The following is a 15,985-nucleotide window of genomic DNA, read 5'->3' on the forward strand; positions in this document are numbered from 1 at the left end:
AAAAATGACCCAAAATGCACCAAATTTTGACATATTATGCAAAATACTGGACGTCCTGTGCGTTTGACATTATGGGTCCCAGAGGCTTTTCTTTAGGTCTGGATGTGACACACGTGCTCACCAAATGTCATCTTTCTAGGGCAAAGCGAAAGGAGGGGGCTTCGACTTTGAAAACTGTGAGGGGGCGCTAGCGAGTCTGTACAAACACACCCATAAAATATCACAATTTTTTTTGTTTCCAAGTATCCCATGCACCAAAACAAGTAAAGTAAATAAGGTGTAGCTCAAAGCATAACTCATTAAAGTATTAAAGCCCTGGCAACGTGTCGGGTGGTGGGGGAGTAACGGTCTGTAACCTGATTCCAGCTTTCGTTAGTTAGCTGAAACACGAGCTGCTGTTAGCACAAGCGTTAGCGTCTTTTACTGGAGTGAGCAACACAGATAAACAAAGATGATCTGCTCGAGACGAACATTCACTCCGTGTCCGTTTCTCCGGCTTCCAGTAAATGTGTGAAAACACTCCGTTCAGATTTGGCTCCCCATGTGATGTCATAAGGGGATCTGCTGGTCATGTGACCTCCTGAATCCACCGCAGATTGTTTCTGTTCCTCTGAAACGAGGCGTTCGGAGGAAAAACATTAAACCATATAAACTTATTCTAGCAGGACATCAGCTGACCAACGTGTTGATCCTTCAGGTTTTTAAGGGAGAGAGAAGTAATCTGGTATCATTCTGAGGTACTTGTACTTTACTTGAGTATTTTCTGCTACTTTCTTCTTCTGTTCCTCCTCAGATGTAAATATTTACGTCATATTTACTGCGTTAACTTCATCTGACAGCTTTATTTACTCTGCACATTCAGATAATTGATACAAATGATGAATTAACTAATAAATGAAGTATTTTTGTGGGTTAATCCACAGCTGTGTGAAAGCTCTTTAGAATGATCAACACAGGATCAATAATTATCATCACATTATTATTCTGTACAAATACTTCAAGTTATTTTAATCCTCAAAGATTGCTCACTAACTTAATGCAGCACTGTAACCAGTAATAGAGTATTTTTACTCTGCTACTACTTTGATTAGAGTACTTCTTCCCCCTGATTGATGAGATCAATATATTGGGGAAAAAACAAAACAACGTATTGATCAGTATCGGCAGCCATCGCTCCCACATCTTCAGATAAACATTCTTCTTTTCCTCCAGCGTGAACGAGTGAAGAGTTGATGCAGATAAAACACTCGGTCGTCGGCCTCGTCACCCGGCGCCCATCAGACGGTTGCCATGGTAACCAGAGGCAGCATCATCATCATCATCATCATCATCATCATCATCATCATCATCATCATCATGTTTCCGGTCCGTTTCTTGGAGGCTACAGCATGAACAAGTCAGGAGCAGGACAGTCGACCGCCAGACGGGGTTCATGTTTTAAGCTGCGTGCGTCACATTTCCTTTAAATAAATGCACCTGAACGCCTCGTTTGACTGAATGTAGGAATCTACAGAAAAATCTGATTTATTCATCTTGGTTTTATTTTGTCTCTGAGGACAAAAACATAAAGTTCTTAGTTTAAAATCCATCAGAACAGAAAATATATCAACAACCTTAAAACTGCTGCTTTTCTTTCTCTGGCACTGAAATAACCTGAAGACTTTTGGACTCAGAGGCTGAAACTGGGGGTTTTCTTGCTTGAAACTCGACTCAGACAGTTAATCGACTAAGTCGTTGCAGGTTGTTGACTAAAGAATTTTGAGCTCCAGTTATAAAACTTGAGGTGACGAGAAATAATATCACAAAGGAAAAAAAAAAAACAGTCCAAAGAGGCCACTTTTATAGTTTATTTACTTAAATAAGAACTCTGATATCTTTACCCCCGGGTCCTATCTGTCCACATCCTGGTGTCTGAGTGACTGGTAGGTGCTAAAAGTGTTGGAACTGGTCCAATAGATCACCTAAGAGTGTTATTCTAAGTGTGTGACAGCATCATGGAAAGGATCCCTACAGAGAGAGACCTGGAAGATCCTTTTGGTTTACCCACAAACAGCACACACACCAGACTACATTCACTAAAACAGGGATTTTAGCTCACAGAATAAGGGAGCTGCTGGTCTGCTGCTGCCTCTGTTGGTTAGTTTGTTTGTGTTATTGTGTTTCACAAACATTGTTTCTGATCAGTACTAAGTCTTTAGAGCACAATAACACAAACAAACTAATAGATCAATGCAGCAGTAAACCAGCAATTCCACAAGGTAAAACAGCTGTTTTTGTGAATGTAGTCTGGTGTGTCAGACTACAAGAGAGTGATATAACCATTTAATACATAAAACCTTAAACTGCTGAAACATTTTGTAACTTGTAGTTATTGAGACATCAAAACATGGAAGATTTGGGCTCTGGTTTAAAAATACAACAGTTCTCCTTTAAATATAATTTCCTTCATGTTGGCAGGAAGGACGTCTGAAGCATGAAGAAGCGTCAGCGGCGTGCCGTCCTGCTCCCGATCTGTGATTTGTATGAAAATATACAATAAACATAAAACAACGTTATTCTGTCTGCTGCAACATAAACGAGCCTTTTAATACTTTTCAGTGTTGGAAGAGTCTTTTCTGGAAAAACCTTCATGCCGTGACTTGAGCGTAATGTTACATGTGATGAACATACACGGTTTTAAATATGGATTTTAAATTAAAAAAATACAAAAAAAATAGTTTTGTAAATAAAAATAAAAGTGGGACGATTCTGTTCGGGTGAGACGCCCAAAGAAATCCCGTCTGTGGAAACACTGAACGCACGTTAGAGTATTTTAATGTGGCTTCACGTCAAACCTCCAGCGATGAGACGGCTCCAGCACGGGTCAGTCTACGTACTGAGGCGGTCTACTGGGAGCACTGGTCACCACCAGCCGTCTGAGCAGGAGGAGCTGCACAATTACCATAAAGTTAAAGTAAAACCTTTAAAAAATGGGATCATTCATGGTTTTCTTAGAGGTTAAACTGACAAAGTGATATTTCCAGGTTGTCAAACGTGAGGATGGACTGTTTTCCTTCCTACGTTACAGTAAATAGAATATTTTTGGGTTTATAAATGTTGGTTGGACCAAATGAAACAAGTCTCTTTGAGCTCCGGGTTACTGTAACAGGGTTTTCTACTGTTTGGTTTAAAAAGGTCGTTTCAAATGTACAAATATGATTTTTTAAAGCTGACAGAAACTAAACTAAACTTCTTTTGATCGAGACACCTCACATACTCCATGTTTCTTACTTTTCTTACATTTGATGCACATGTGATCGACAAGAACAGGCAGATTAATTAACTATGAAACGCTCCTGATGTTAAAGCTACGCAGAAAAATCACCTCCAACTATTTGGAAATTCAGAGGTCGGAAGAGATTACAGCAGACATCAGAGAGCACCGAGTAAAAATGTTTAAAAAACTGTAAAAATGTCGAACAACACGAACAACAATTATTTAAAAGAACACTTTAGTTCAGTGGACGACAGAGGGGAAACAACTCTCAGGGTTTAGAGGAAGAAGTATTACGAGAATAAAGTTGGAATATTGAGATTTTAATCTCATAAAAGAAGGAAGTTATTAAATAACTTCCTTCCCTCTGAAGGAGCCGCTCTTCTGATATTTCCCCTTTAAAATGACAAATTCATTCAAAACTACAACAGTTTTCCTCCATCGTGTCAAAACTTTGTTCTGAAAATCTTTTTCCCTCGACGTGGCGCCGACACATCATCAAACCTTCACTGGATTATTAAACTGATAATTGTGCAGCTCTCCTGTTACCTGGTCTACATGCCCACGTGGTGGACACCTCCAGGACCAGGACCAGGACCGGGACCGGGACCGGGACCGGGACCAGACACCCAGCGTCAGTTCTCCGTCCTTCTCTGTGGGAGACCAGCAGCCACCACGTCTCCTTCCACGGAGGAGCTCCAGGTCTGCGCCTCCTCTGAGGTCTGCGATTGTTCCAGACCTCCACGTCTCTGCGGGGACGGTCTACGTCCCCCGAGCGTGGCGGTCTACATGAGGGCGTTGAGGTGTCCGGAGTGTCCCACAGAGTTCAGCATCAGCGCTCTCTGGTCCAGCGTGGCTCTCTCCTGCTCCACCATGGCTCTGTCCCGCTCCACCGCCGCCCGCTCCCTCTCCAGCCACAGCCGCTCCGCCTGCACCGCCGCCCGCTCTCTCTCCACCGCCGCCCGATCTCTCTCCACCATCTCCCTCTCTCGCTCCAGCGCCGCCCTCTCCCGCTCCACCATCTCCCACTCCCTCTCCAGCCCCCCCAGCGGCCCGTCGCACGCCTCCGAGCTCCGCTGGTTCTGCTCGCCGCCGTCGCCGAACGCCTCCTGCCCGTAGTCCGAGGAGGAGGAGGGGGGAGCGGGGGGAGCCGGGCGGGACCGGTGTCTGGGGGCGGGGTCGGGGTGCTGGTCGTCGTCCTGAGTGACGGGGGTGAGGAGGGGGGCGCTGCTCGCCAGGCGGCCCTCCATCGCTTCGTTCATCAGGTGGAACCACGGCCAGGAGGAGGAGCCGTCCGCCACGCTCTCCATCCCCACGGGAGGATACTTCAGATCCTAGAGAGGGGGAGGAGAGGGAGGAGGGGGAGGAGGAGAGAAAGAGACAGGAGGGAAGGAGAAGAGGGGGAGGTGAGGAGGAGGGGTGGGGACAAGAATAGGAGAGAAAAAGTGTAGAGGAGACAAGGAGAGGAAAAGAGGAAGAGAGGGGGAGATGAGAGAGAGAGAAGGGAGAGAGAGGAAGAGAAGAGGATGAGGTGAGACGAGAAGGAGATAAAAACAGAGAAGAAGAGGAGCAAATCCCAAATGTGGATTAATCCGCCGCAGAAAATAGTCCCCACCCAAAGCAGCTGTTTGAGCCTTTTTAGACTCGAATCAACACGTCTGTTTTTAAAGCTCTTAAAGGTTCACGTCTTCAGGAGGAGCCGGTGCAGACAGACGGGCTGACAGACAGACGGGCCGACAGACAGACGGGCCGACAGACAGACGGGCCGACAGACAGGCGGACTAACCTCTGGGCTCCGGTCTGAGGTGTGTCTGCTAGCAGAATACCTTGTATCTCCTCTTCAGGTTGTCCCACTTCTTTGCCATCTGGTAGGTTGAGACTTTTCCCTGCAGGCCGAGCTCCTTGAGGATGGCCCTGAGCGAGAGTGAGGACAGACACCGTGAACACACACTCACACACTCACACTCTCACACTCTCACTCTCACACACTCTCTCACACTCTCACTCTCACACACTCTCTCTCTCTGTCTCTGTCACACTCTCTCACACACAGTCTCTTACTTCCAGGCAGCTTTGGCAGCGTTTCTCCTGCCGGTGAATAACGCCTCGTTAGCAGCTCGGAGTTTAATCATCCTCCTGGTGTCCTGGTCCGTCACTGTGGCAGACACACGGCAGCACAGTCAGACGTGTGTGTGTGTGTGTGTGTGTGTGTGTGTGTGTACGGACAATAAATAGCTGCTGAATGTGGATGATGAAGAAGCTTTACATCTGGACATGTGACCTATTTTTACATGTTCTGGGTTCAAAGGGACGAAGAGGTGCGAAAGGTTTTGGAATTATTAAAGAGAATAAAATACCAGAACAACACCTGGTTACACCTGCAGGCTTCTGCTACTAGTACTACTAGTACAGACTACTACTAGTACTACAGACTACTACTACTAGTACTACTACAGACTACTACTACTAGTACTACAGACTACTACTACTACTACAGACTACTACTACTAGTACTACTACAGACTACTACTACTAGTACTACAGACTACTACTACTACTACAGACTACTACTAGTAGTACTACAGACTACTACTAGTACTACAGACTACTACTACTACTACTACAGACTACTACTACTAGTACTACTACAGACTACTAGTACTATAGACTACTACTACTACAGACTACTACTACTAGTACTACAGACTACTATGAAGCTGGTAAACTAATCAACACAACAGAATCCAAAGCCGATTGATCAAACGGTGATTAAACAGGTTAGAATAAGAGACGCTGTAGATAAATGGATAACATCCTCCTCCATTATCTCAACAGCCTTTTATAGTTTAGTGTCTAATATTCTAGAAACGACAGAAACACATTAAAACTATATTCCACAGAACTGAAGCGGTGACTGAACCTGTCGTACTTTTGTAGGAGAGGTCTGACGGCGTCGAACACTCCTCTCCGCTGGCGTCGATGTACGTCACGTTCCCATCGGCCTCGGCGTTGTCCCCCCCCACCATGCTCTCCAGCTCCGACACGCTGCTCCTCTCCGCCATCGAACAGTCTCTGTCGCGGGGCGGCGACGAGCCGAAGACGCCGTCCTCCTCGCTGCTCCACACGGGCGTCACTCGGGGGGCTTTTCCCGCCAGCCGGCCCTCCAGAGCGTCGCACATCAGCTGGAACCAGGGCCAGGAGGCCGGGTTCGTCTGGCCCTCCATCCCCCGAGGAGGAAACTTCAGGTCCTGCACACACACCGGCAAATGTTCAACAAGGAACTGATCAATCACATCTATAACTGGCTGCAGATCAGTGAAGGGCTTTAGAGTCACAGCGTCACTTCACAGGAAGATAAAAATATTCATTAAAACAACATCAGAGTTGTGTGTTTGTGTAAATATTAGTATTTCTGGTAAACGGTCACATTACATGGCAGCTATTGGAAAAATGTTTGATCCTGACCTGCTCTGGTGTGAAACGTGTCCTGACATGGTGAGTTATCAATAAAGACTCACTGATTGATCAACAACTTCAGTTCATCAGTGCCAATCAAGATGCTGCACCGTGCACACAGCGTACTGTACAGGTGAGGCTGCCGCTCATCACCTTGAATTTAGTCTTCAGGTTGTCCCACTTCTTGGCCACCTGGTCAGGTGTGATCTTCCCCGTCAGACCCATCTCCTTCACAATCCCCCTGTGGACAGAACGCAGCTAGTTAGTCAGTGTGTCAGTGTGTAGTGGAGGTCTATAGTGAGTGTGTGTTAGTTAGTCAGTGTGTCAGTGTGTAGTGGAGGTCTATAGTGAGTGTGTGTTAGTTAGTCAGTGTGTCAGTGTGTAGTGGAGGTCTATAGTGTGTGTGTGTGTTAGTTAGTCAGTGTGTCAGTGTGTAGTGGAGGTCTATAGTGTGTGTGTGTGCTAGTTAGTCAGTGTGTCAGTGTGTAGTGGAGGTCTATAGTGTGTGTGTGTTAGTTAGTCAGTGTGTCAGTGTGTAGTGGAGGTCTATAGTGTGTGTGTGTTAGTTAGTCAGTGTGTCAGTGTGTAGTGGAGGTCTATAGTGTGTGTGTGTTAGTTAGTCAGTGTGTCAGTGTGTAGTGGAGGTCTATAGTGTGTGTGTGTGTTAGTTAGTCAGTGTGTCAGTGTGTAGTGGAGGTCTATAGTGTGTGTGTGCTAGTTAGTCAGTGTGTTAGTGTGTAGTGGAGGTCTATAGTGTGTGTGTGTGTGCTAGTTAGTCAGTGTGTCAGTGTGTAGTGGAGGTCTATAGTGTGTGTGTGCTAGTTAGTCAGTGTGTCAGTGTGTAGTGGAGGTCTATAGTGTGTGTGTGTGTTAGTTAGTCAGTGTGTCAGTGTGTAGTGGAGGTCTATAGTGTGTGTGTGCTAGTTAGTCAGTGTGTCAGTGTGTAGTGGAGGTCTATAGTGTGTGTGTGTTAGTTAGTCAGTGTGTTAGTGTGTAGTGGAGGTCTATAGTGTGTGTGTGTGCTAGTTAGTCAGTGTGTCAGTGTGTAGTGGAGGTCTATAGTGTGTGTGTGTGTTAGTTAGTCAGTGTGTCAGTGTGTAGTGGAGGTCTATAGTGTGTGTGTGTGCTAGTTAGTCAGTGTGTCAGTGTGTAGTGGAGGTCTATAGTGTTCCTGTTGTTCTGGATCAACATGTTCTCTGTCTTTCTTTAGTCTCCTCTGATGAACAACATGTCTGAAGTCTTTTCTCACTCATTCTGCTTCACTGACTTCTGGAACCTTCTAGCTGAGGTTGGACACATTTTAGGGACATGAAGAAGAAGAAGGTCCTCCAAGAGACGACGTCACCAGAAGAAGAAGCAGCAGCGTTCAGAGAGCAGAGAGTCAATATTTCAGTCCAGTGAACATCACTGCAGATCTTTCATACATTTACCTCCAGGCCGGCTTGGCTGTGTTCCTCCTCCCGGTAAACAGAGACTCGTTAGCAGCTCGTAACTCGATTAGTCTCCGTGTGTCTTCCTCAGTCACTGTGATGAAAGTCAGAGACGGTCCATTTATTACTAGTTATCAGGTACTTTACTTCACTTTATTACCCCACATTCATGTGGAACATCAAAGATCAAACAGTGTGAAAAGTATTAAAACTGGCTCCACAGCAAAACATTAAAATGCTGCTTAAATGTTAAGACATCAGTGATATATAATATAATCTAATAATAACAATAATAAAAGCACTGACTCTTCTGCAGCATTAATACTTTTACTTGAATTCATCATTTGAAAGGAAATAAAACAATCAGTTGATTATTTTTCATTTTTTTGAGCAAAAACAAACGTTTTGATGATTCAGGGTTTTTAAATGAAAGAATTTGATGCTTTTCTTCGTCTCAAATGACAATAAATAAAATAAATAATCTAAGTAAAGAACCGGAGCACTTCCTCCTCACTGGTACAGCTCACATCATGTTTGTGCTGTTAGAATTATTGTTATTTGTCTTAAATACGTCAAGTCAGTCAAAGAAGAAAACGCAGCAGAAGCAGAGATGTCATGTTTTATATTCCCCATATTCTTCTTCCTGGTCCTGACCCCTACATTACCCATGATGCAATGCACACACACAGTTTCCCAGCCTCTCTTACGTTTGTAGGTGAACTCGGCCATGCGGTGCAGCTCTCCCAGAGCCGTGGATCCGTTCTTGTCCTCGTTATCCACCAGCAGGTCCATCTCCGACTCCGTCAGGAACTCGGCCATCCCCCCTCGGCTCCGGCGGGCTCGTTTCTTGGGCGTCGGCGACAGCGGCTCGCAGTCCTCGTCTTCGTCCTCCACGATGGGCGTGAGGATGGGCGCCGCCCCGGCGAAGCGTCCCTCCATGGCGTCGTTCATTCGGTAGAACCACGGCCAGGAGCTGGGGTTGGTCTCCACGCCTCGGGCAGGAAACTTGAGCTCCTGGTAGAGACAGAAGACTCTACAGATCGTCCACAGAGGGACTTTATCCTCCTGCCCACTCGGCCCCCACCTCGTTACCCACGACTCACAGGGACGTCACTGCGGCCCGACACCATCGTTTCTCCACACAACATCAGGCCTCATGGAGGAAAACACTTCCTGTTCTTAGGGATGGGTCATCAGAGCCAAGACTAAAGGGGGGCTAAAGGCAAAGCGTCCTGAGGGGGTTTGTTTTAACTGGCCAATCAGAATCGAGCATTCATTCAACAAAGCCGTGTAATAATTCAATTTGATTCAGATGAATCAATTATAAGAAGTCAGTCGGGTGTTTTTTGGAGCAGACGTCACCCTAACAGAGACGTCACTGTGAGTCGTGGTCGGTTGTCTCTGGCGTCGGAGGCGGTGGGACTTACCTTGTATCTCCTCTTCAGGTTGTCCCACTTCTTTGCCAGCTGGTCCGTGGTCAGCTTCCCCTGCAGACCCAGCTCGTACAGGATGGCTCTGAAAGAAACGACACTCAGGGTGAAACCTGTGAGACTCTTCAGCATCGTCTGAGCGTGGGACTGGGGGGGCACGAAAAATGGGAATTATATCAAAAAGAGAAACGAGAAACAATTAAAAGTTTTAGTCATTTCTTTAAGCAAAGATTTGATGGTTCCAGCTTCTCAGACTATGTTGATTTTTATTGTCTTAAATTATCATAAATTAAACATCTTTCGGTTTTGGACTAAAACAAGACGTGACGACATCCTTGTTGAATTAATTAGTGAGACTATTTTTGTTTTAATATTTTTGACCCGTGCATTATCCACATGCAGTTTTCTTCTTCTCTGCCTGTGTTGATACGTTTCTTTACGTGTATGTACCACACACACCTGGATCTGCTAAACTCCTTCTTTAGGTAGTAAAAGTATTGGAACTGGTCCAGTAGATCACCTCAGCCAGCAGCCACCAAACGGGCTGCAATGGCTGCAACGTGATCCTTTGGGACAACTGCACCTGATCACAGTAGGTCCACTAAAAGAGCTTGTTTGATCCACTGACAGGCTCAGAGTGTTATTCTAAGTGTGTGACAGCATCATGGAAAGGATCCCTACAGAGAGAGACCTGGAAGATCCTTTTGGTTTAACCACAAACAGCACACACACCAGACTACATTCACTAAAACAGGGATTTTAGAGAACAGGACACAGGAGCTGCTGCTCTGCTGCTGCCTCCATCAGTCAGTGTGTTTGTGTTATTGTGTGTTCCACAAATATTGTGTTGAATCTGAACTCACCCTTTAAAACACCAAAGTCACACAATAACACAAACAAACTAACTGACTGAGGCAGCAACTCTCATCATTCTGTGAGGTAAAATTACTGTTTTATTCAATGGAGTCTGGTGGCTTTGAAGAGAGACGATCTACTGGAGCAATTCCAACACTTTTAGCACCTACCAGTCATTTAGACACCAGAATATGTACAAATAGGACCCAGGTTTAAAAATGCCAGAGTTTTCCCTTAAAACAGAGCTCTTACACACATATTAAACCAGCTCTAAAGGAAGAGTTGGGAGTCTGTACGTTGAGCTTCAGCCTTTCTCTCACTGACTGCTCTGGACCTGGTGCAGGAAGTGAAGAGAGCGTTTGAGAAGGAAATAAAAGTGAAACTTGACCCACCTCCAGGCCGGTTTGGCTGAATGTTTCCTGCCGGTGAAGAGAGCTTCGTTCGCTGCTCGAAGTTTGATCATTCTCTCCGTTTCTGGTTCAGTCACTGTGAACCAGACGGACACAGACAGTTAAGACACTTCAGGTGGATTTAGACACACTAAACCGCTTGGAAGAGGACGAATGATTCAAATGCAGAGATGACAACAGAATGTGTGGGATTTTAAAACAGAAAGCTAAAAACTCCAAGAATAAATCCATGAATTTTTCAGCACAGCAACTCGGAAACTTAATTTTAATATATCATAACCTGTCAAAAACAGCCACAAAAATTCAAAATTCCACATAAGTTTTGAAGATATTTTTATCCCTGGGTCCCTCTCCGTCCATATCCTGGTGTCTCTGCACACACACCAGACTCCATTCACAAAACCAGGAATTTTACCTCTCGGAACACAGGAGTTTCTGGTCTTGTTGCTGTGACTTTGGTGTTTTTAAAGGGTTAGTTTGGATCCAAACTAACCCTTTAAAAACACCAAAGTCACACAATAACACAAACAAACTAACTGATCGAGGCAGCAGTAGACCAGCAACTCCCATATTCTGAGAGGTAAAATTACTGTTTTTATCAACAGAGTCTGGTGTGTGTGAAGAGCTTGATTTAACGTCTGTCTGTGGTTTTATCACGTTGCAGCCGTGACAGCCTGTTTTGCCACAGCTGGCTGAGGTGATCTACTGGACCAATACCAGAAAGTTTTGTACCATTTAAACACCAAAATCTGCCTACTTTTATAGGAGCACTCAGTCATCCTCCTCCAGCCCATTGGGACTCCCTCAGCAGGAGGGGCCTCCGTGTGAACCGTCCCATCCTCCTCAGTAGTTTCTGCTGCCACCGTGTCCTCCATCTCTGTTTTAATAAGGAACTCCAGGATGTCGGTGTTCTCCTGGTTCTGGTTTTGCTGGTTTTGCTGGCTGTTGCAGCGGTGAGCGGCATTGTTGGCGGTCTCCGGGCTCAGAACCAGGTTGCTGTTGTAGAGGCGACCCTGCATGGCTTCGTCCATGATGTGGAACCAAGGCCACGACTCTACGACCCCCCCGATGTTGTCCTGGCCCTGGTAGGGCTGCTTCAGGTCCTGGAAAACACAACAACATTCATACCTGGGCCTTGTTCTTCACATGTGGCTCAACTAATCCAGACTAACAAATTGTTATATTTAATCCCGAGCTCTTGTTTTGTTTGATCCACTGACAGGCTCAGAGTGTTATTCTAAGCGTGTGACAGCATCATGGAAAGGATCCCTACAGAGAGAGACCTGGAAGATCCTTTTGGTTTAACCACAAACAGCCGTTATATCGCTCTCTGCACACACACCAGACTACATTCACAAAAACAGTGATTTTATCTTGGAAAACACACAAGTTGCTGGTCTTCTGCTGCCTTGATTGGTTAGTTAGTTAGTGCTATTTTTGGACTTTCATGTTTTAAAGGGTTAGTTTGGATCCAACACAGTACATGTTTAAACTCATAATAGCAGAAACAAATTAACCGATTGAGGCGGCCGTAGACCAGCAACTCCTGTGCTCTGTGAGGTAAAATGACTGTTTTTGTGAATGGAGTCTGGTGTGTATGAAGAGAGCAAAAAACCCGCTGCTTCAGGTTAAGCAAAAACAATCTTACCCTTTAACTAAAAGTCCAGTGACTTCTTCTAAGACTCCACTGACAAAAACAGTTATTTTAACCTGCAGAACTTGGGACCAGTTCCAAAACTTTTGTACCTACTAGTCATTTCTAACTCAAGTGAAGTTAAAAACTGGTCCTGGTAGAGCTTTATAATGTCAGTTATCCTCCAAAGTCCCCGTGCATCACACGTTACCTTGTACTTTGTCCGCAGGTTGTCCCATTTCTTGGCGATCTGGTCGGCTGTGAGCTTCCCCTCCAGCCCCAGGCCCCTCAGGATGGTGCTGCGGACACACAGCAGCAGCGTCAGCCCACAGGAAACAACAGAGTGGCTTCACAAGCCAAAGCCTGGTTCATACCTCCACGCTATCTTGGCTGAGTTTCTCTTCCCTGTGAACAGAGCCTCGTTGGACGCCCTGAACTCAATCAGCCTCTTCACGTCCTCCTCAGTCACTGGAGATGGAGGGGTCAGAGGTCAGGGGTCAGAGGTCAGAGGTCAGGGCTCTGGCAGGTTAAAAGGCTCATTAGCACACTAAATATCAGCATTACTTACTTTTATAGGAGTTTTCTGGGAACTGGGGCAGCGGGTTGAGGACTGACTCCATTGTGATCATGGAAGAGGAGAGGGTCTGTGCTCGGGGGGCAGCTGGGGAGGAAGGAAGGAGGGAAGGGAGGAAGGAAGGAGGGGAGGAAGTGTGCTGGTGCTCGGGCCTGATGCTAACTAACATCCGCTAGCGCATCCTGCGGGTCTCCCGGCGCAGCGCCTCCTACAGCAGCGTGTCTCCGTCCATCCTGTGAGGCGGCCCCGGTACAGATTCACCGCAGCTCCGGCCGTCTCCTCCGGGGCTAACTCCCCATGAACCGTTAGCACAGGCGGGCTGCTAAGCTAGCTTCGGTAGCTAACCTCAACAACAAACCGACACGGAGGCGGGCTTCCCGCCACACACCGGCCCCGGTTTCCGTTAGCTCGGGCTGATTCTGCCTCCCGGTGTCTGACGGTATTTTATGCCATCTTCACCGGAGAGAGTAAACGGGTGAACAGAGCCGTTACCGTTACCGGAGCTAGCAGCATCCCGTTCCCTCTGCTGTGAGAGGAGGGTGCGTTAGATAACCCCACCCCGGCCTGCCCTCCGTCACGTGACTGCAGCTCGCGAGGGCGGAGACGGAAATAAAAGTGAACAGTTTTTATATGTAAATAAATAAATATAGTAATTAGTGTTTTTACATTTTCTTCACTTTATAAAACGTTTGATATTTGTATGATATATATGATTAAATACTTTATCATGGTTTGTTTTTGTATTACTCTCTATATATATTAGATATAGCTTTTATATACACATTTATATGAATTTATATTTATATATATTTACATTGTGCGTAGATCTTGAATGTTTTAAAGTTAAATGTGTGTTTACTTTGTTCAGCTCTGTCTCCCTTTTTGTCTGTTTATGTCTGTATTAAATTCTTTGTTTGTTCCACTTCACAGTGTGTAATACTTCCTAATATCTCCCCCTTCTTTTTTTATATTATATTGTTTCTATTTTCATACCTCCTCTGTCTTAACTGTACATTTTTGATATAAATCTCCAGCTGTGACGTTGTAAATTTCCCCTTCGTGGGACTAATAAAAGAATATCTTATCTTATTTTGCCCTTTTGCCCTCAGCGACATTACTTGATAAATATCAACAGTACTGAATATTTATCTCTACTGAACAAAGCTCATCTGTTTCCTTCTGAGCTGTTAACATTGACAAAAACAGTAATGTAAGACTCATATTAAGAATAAGTAGATGCATTCAGTGATTTAGTAGCATAAATGTTGAAATTCTCCTTTAGTTGTACCACAAATGAGGTTTTAGAGAGAGTTTTTGAGAACTTTGTTTTGTTCTGAATGAGAGGACTCATCCTGTATCATGATAATAATAATAATAATAATAATAATAATAATAATAATAATAATAATAATAATAATAATAATAATAATAATAATAATAGTGATGATAAGATAAAATCAATACAAGATTACATCAGGGAGGGGAGTTTATTAACAATCAATACCACCTTAAACAACCCCTTAATATTTACTTACTTTCTTATACATATGAACAATTCTATTCATTTTTAATAATATTTTACAATTTATATTTTTACTTAAAATAAAAGTTTTTGTTCTTCTGTATTCTAATGTGCTTGTTTTTTAACTTTCTATTCACATCAAGTATTAATAGATATAATAACTTAGAATAATATACTCATATTTTCTTATATTGTCTTAATGTGCTTTGTATTTTATCCAGTTTTTGTTTCACTACAGTGAACAAATAATAATAAATACACTGATTTATTGATTATGTAGAGAATATTTTAAGGAACTTCTTTTTTTTGTGTTAATAATAAAACAAATGTGTAATTTAATGGACCTCAGTCACATTTATTGTGTCTTTCTCGTGAATAATCTTGTGATCCATAAACAAAATGTTTTAAAACCCTTTAAAACAAGAAAGAATCAGATTTGGTGAATAATTAACCGGATGATTTATTGATATTTGACAGGAAGGAAGCGGCTCTGCAGGGAACCTGTTCAGCATCACAGCATCATCCTGCTGCAGCTGTCAACAGCACCACTTCCGGGTTACTCAGCACCGGAACCGAGTGAAACATTTCAAAATAAGAGTCTTCAACTAACATTCTTTAAAAACTGGAGTGTCTGAATCAGGAGGAAATTATATCAAAATGTCCTGTAATGTCCCTGCAAGTCTTTGTGATTCATTCCCGCTTTTTATACTTTTGCTTTAGTCGACTGGTCACATGACAGAAAATGAATCCTCACCTGATTTGATTGTTGATCAAACATTTCACCTCCTGTAAAGTTTTTTTTTCTATGATGTTGGAAACTGACCAGTTCAGACAAAAGAAGCTGTTTGGAGGCGTCACCTTGGACTTTATCGACAAACCAGTTCATCAGTTAATTGAGAAAAAAATTATTTGATAATAAAAACAATTATCAGTCCTACTGAATATTCTGGTATTCAATTACTTTTTATTTATTTAAGCAGTAATGTGCAGCTGTTGCATTCATTTTGTTGATACAGATATTATATATATATATATATATAATATCTGTATCAACTGTATATATATTTGACATAAAATATAAATAAGTAAAAGTATACAAGTATTACATTATATATATATATATATATATATATATATATTTACAAACTGTAGAAATAAACTTTAAAATGAATGGGTACAGTGGACAGTGTTATTACACAGAGATTGTTTCTGACATATTCACGAGTCAAAACTTTTTTTTCTTGTGTTGACCATGACAAAGGATGTAGTTTAATGGTACATTTATTGGGTATTTCTCATTAATAACCTTGTAGTCCACGAATAAAATGTTTTTAAAATCCCGTAATAACAAGAATGCCACTGATTAAATGTTTCTATTTTTAATAAACCTTGAAGAGCCCTTTGCAAGAAATACCACCATGT

At 43.6% G+C, this 15,985-nt stretch overlaps 2 protein-coding genes across 3 annotated transcripts in view; both read right to left on the reverse strand.

Annotated features, from left to right (window-relative positions):
- The window catches only part of LOC139200906 (small ribosomal subunit protein eS17), a 164,418-nt gene that overhangs the window by 77,496 nt on the left and 70,937 nt on the right, over positions 1-15,985 (reverse strand). The gene's annotated exons all lie outside the window — the stretch shown is intronic.
- Positions 1,540-13,533, reverse strand: LOC139200902 (uncharacterized). 2 transcript variants are annotated; one of them, XR_011584305.1, is made up of 14 exons: positions 13,036-13,533; positions 12,842-12,935; positions 12,679-12,766; positions 11,592-11,937; positions 10,817-10,910; positions 9,567-9,654; positions 8,847-9,153; positions 8,140-8,233; positions 6,863-6,950; positions 6,183-6,501; positions 5,315-5,408; positions 5,080-5,167; positions 3,803-4,587; positions 1,540-2,511 (listed from the first exon to the last, which is right to left on the reverse strand). XR_011584305.1 is itself a non-coding variant. In XM_070830071.1 (13 exons), the coding sequence occupies exons 1-13, from the start codon at positions 13,208-13,210 to the stop codon at positions 4,039-4,041; spliced, it is 2,424 nt and encodes an 807-aa protein (XP_070686172.1). In that variant the 5' UTR covers positions 13,211-13,533; the 3' UTR covers positions 1,540-4,038. The 2 variants fall into 2 exon arrangements, 1 of the variants encoding a protein (XP_070686172.1); XM_070830071.1 differs by having other exon boundaries at positions 1,540-4,587.

This window comes from Pempheris klunzingeri, chromosome 5 (assembly GCF_042242105.1).
Source record: "Pempheris klunzingeri isolate RE-2024b chromosome 5, fPemKlu1.hap1, whole genome shotgun sequence".
Taxonomy (NCBI): domain Eukaryota; kingdom Metazoa; phylum Chordata; class Actinopteri; order Acropomatiformes; family Pempheridae; genus Pempheris; species Pempheris klunzingeri.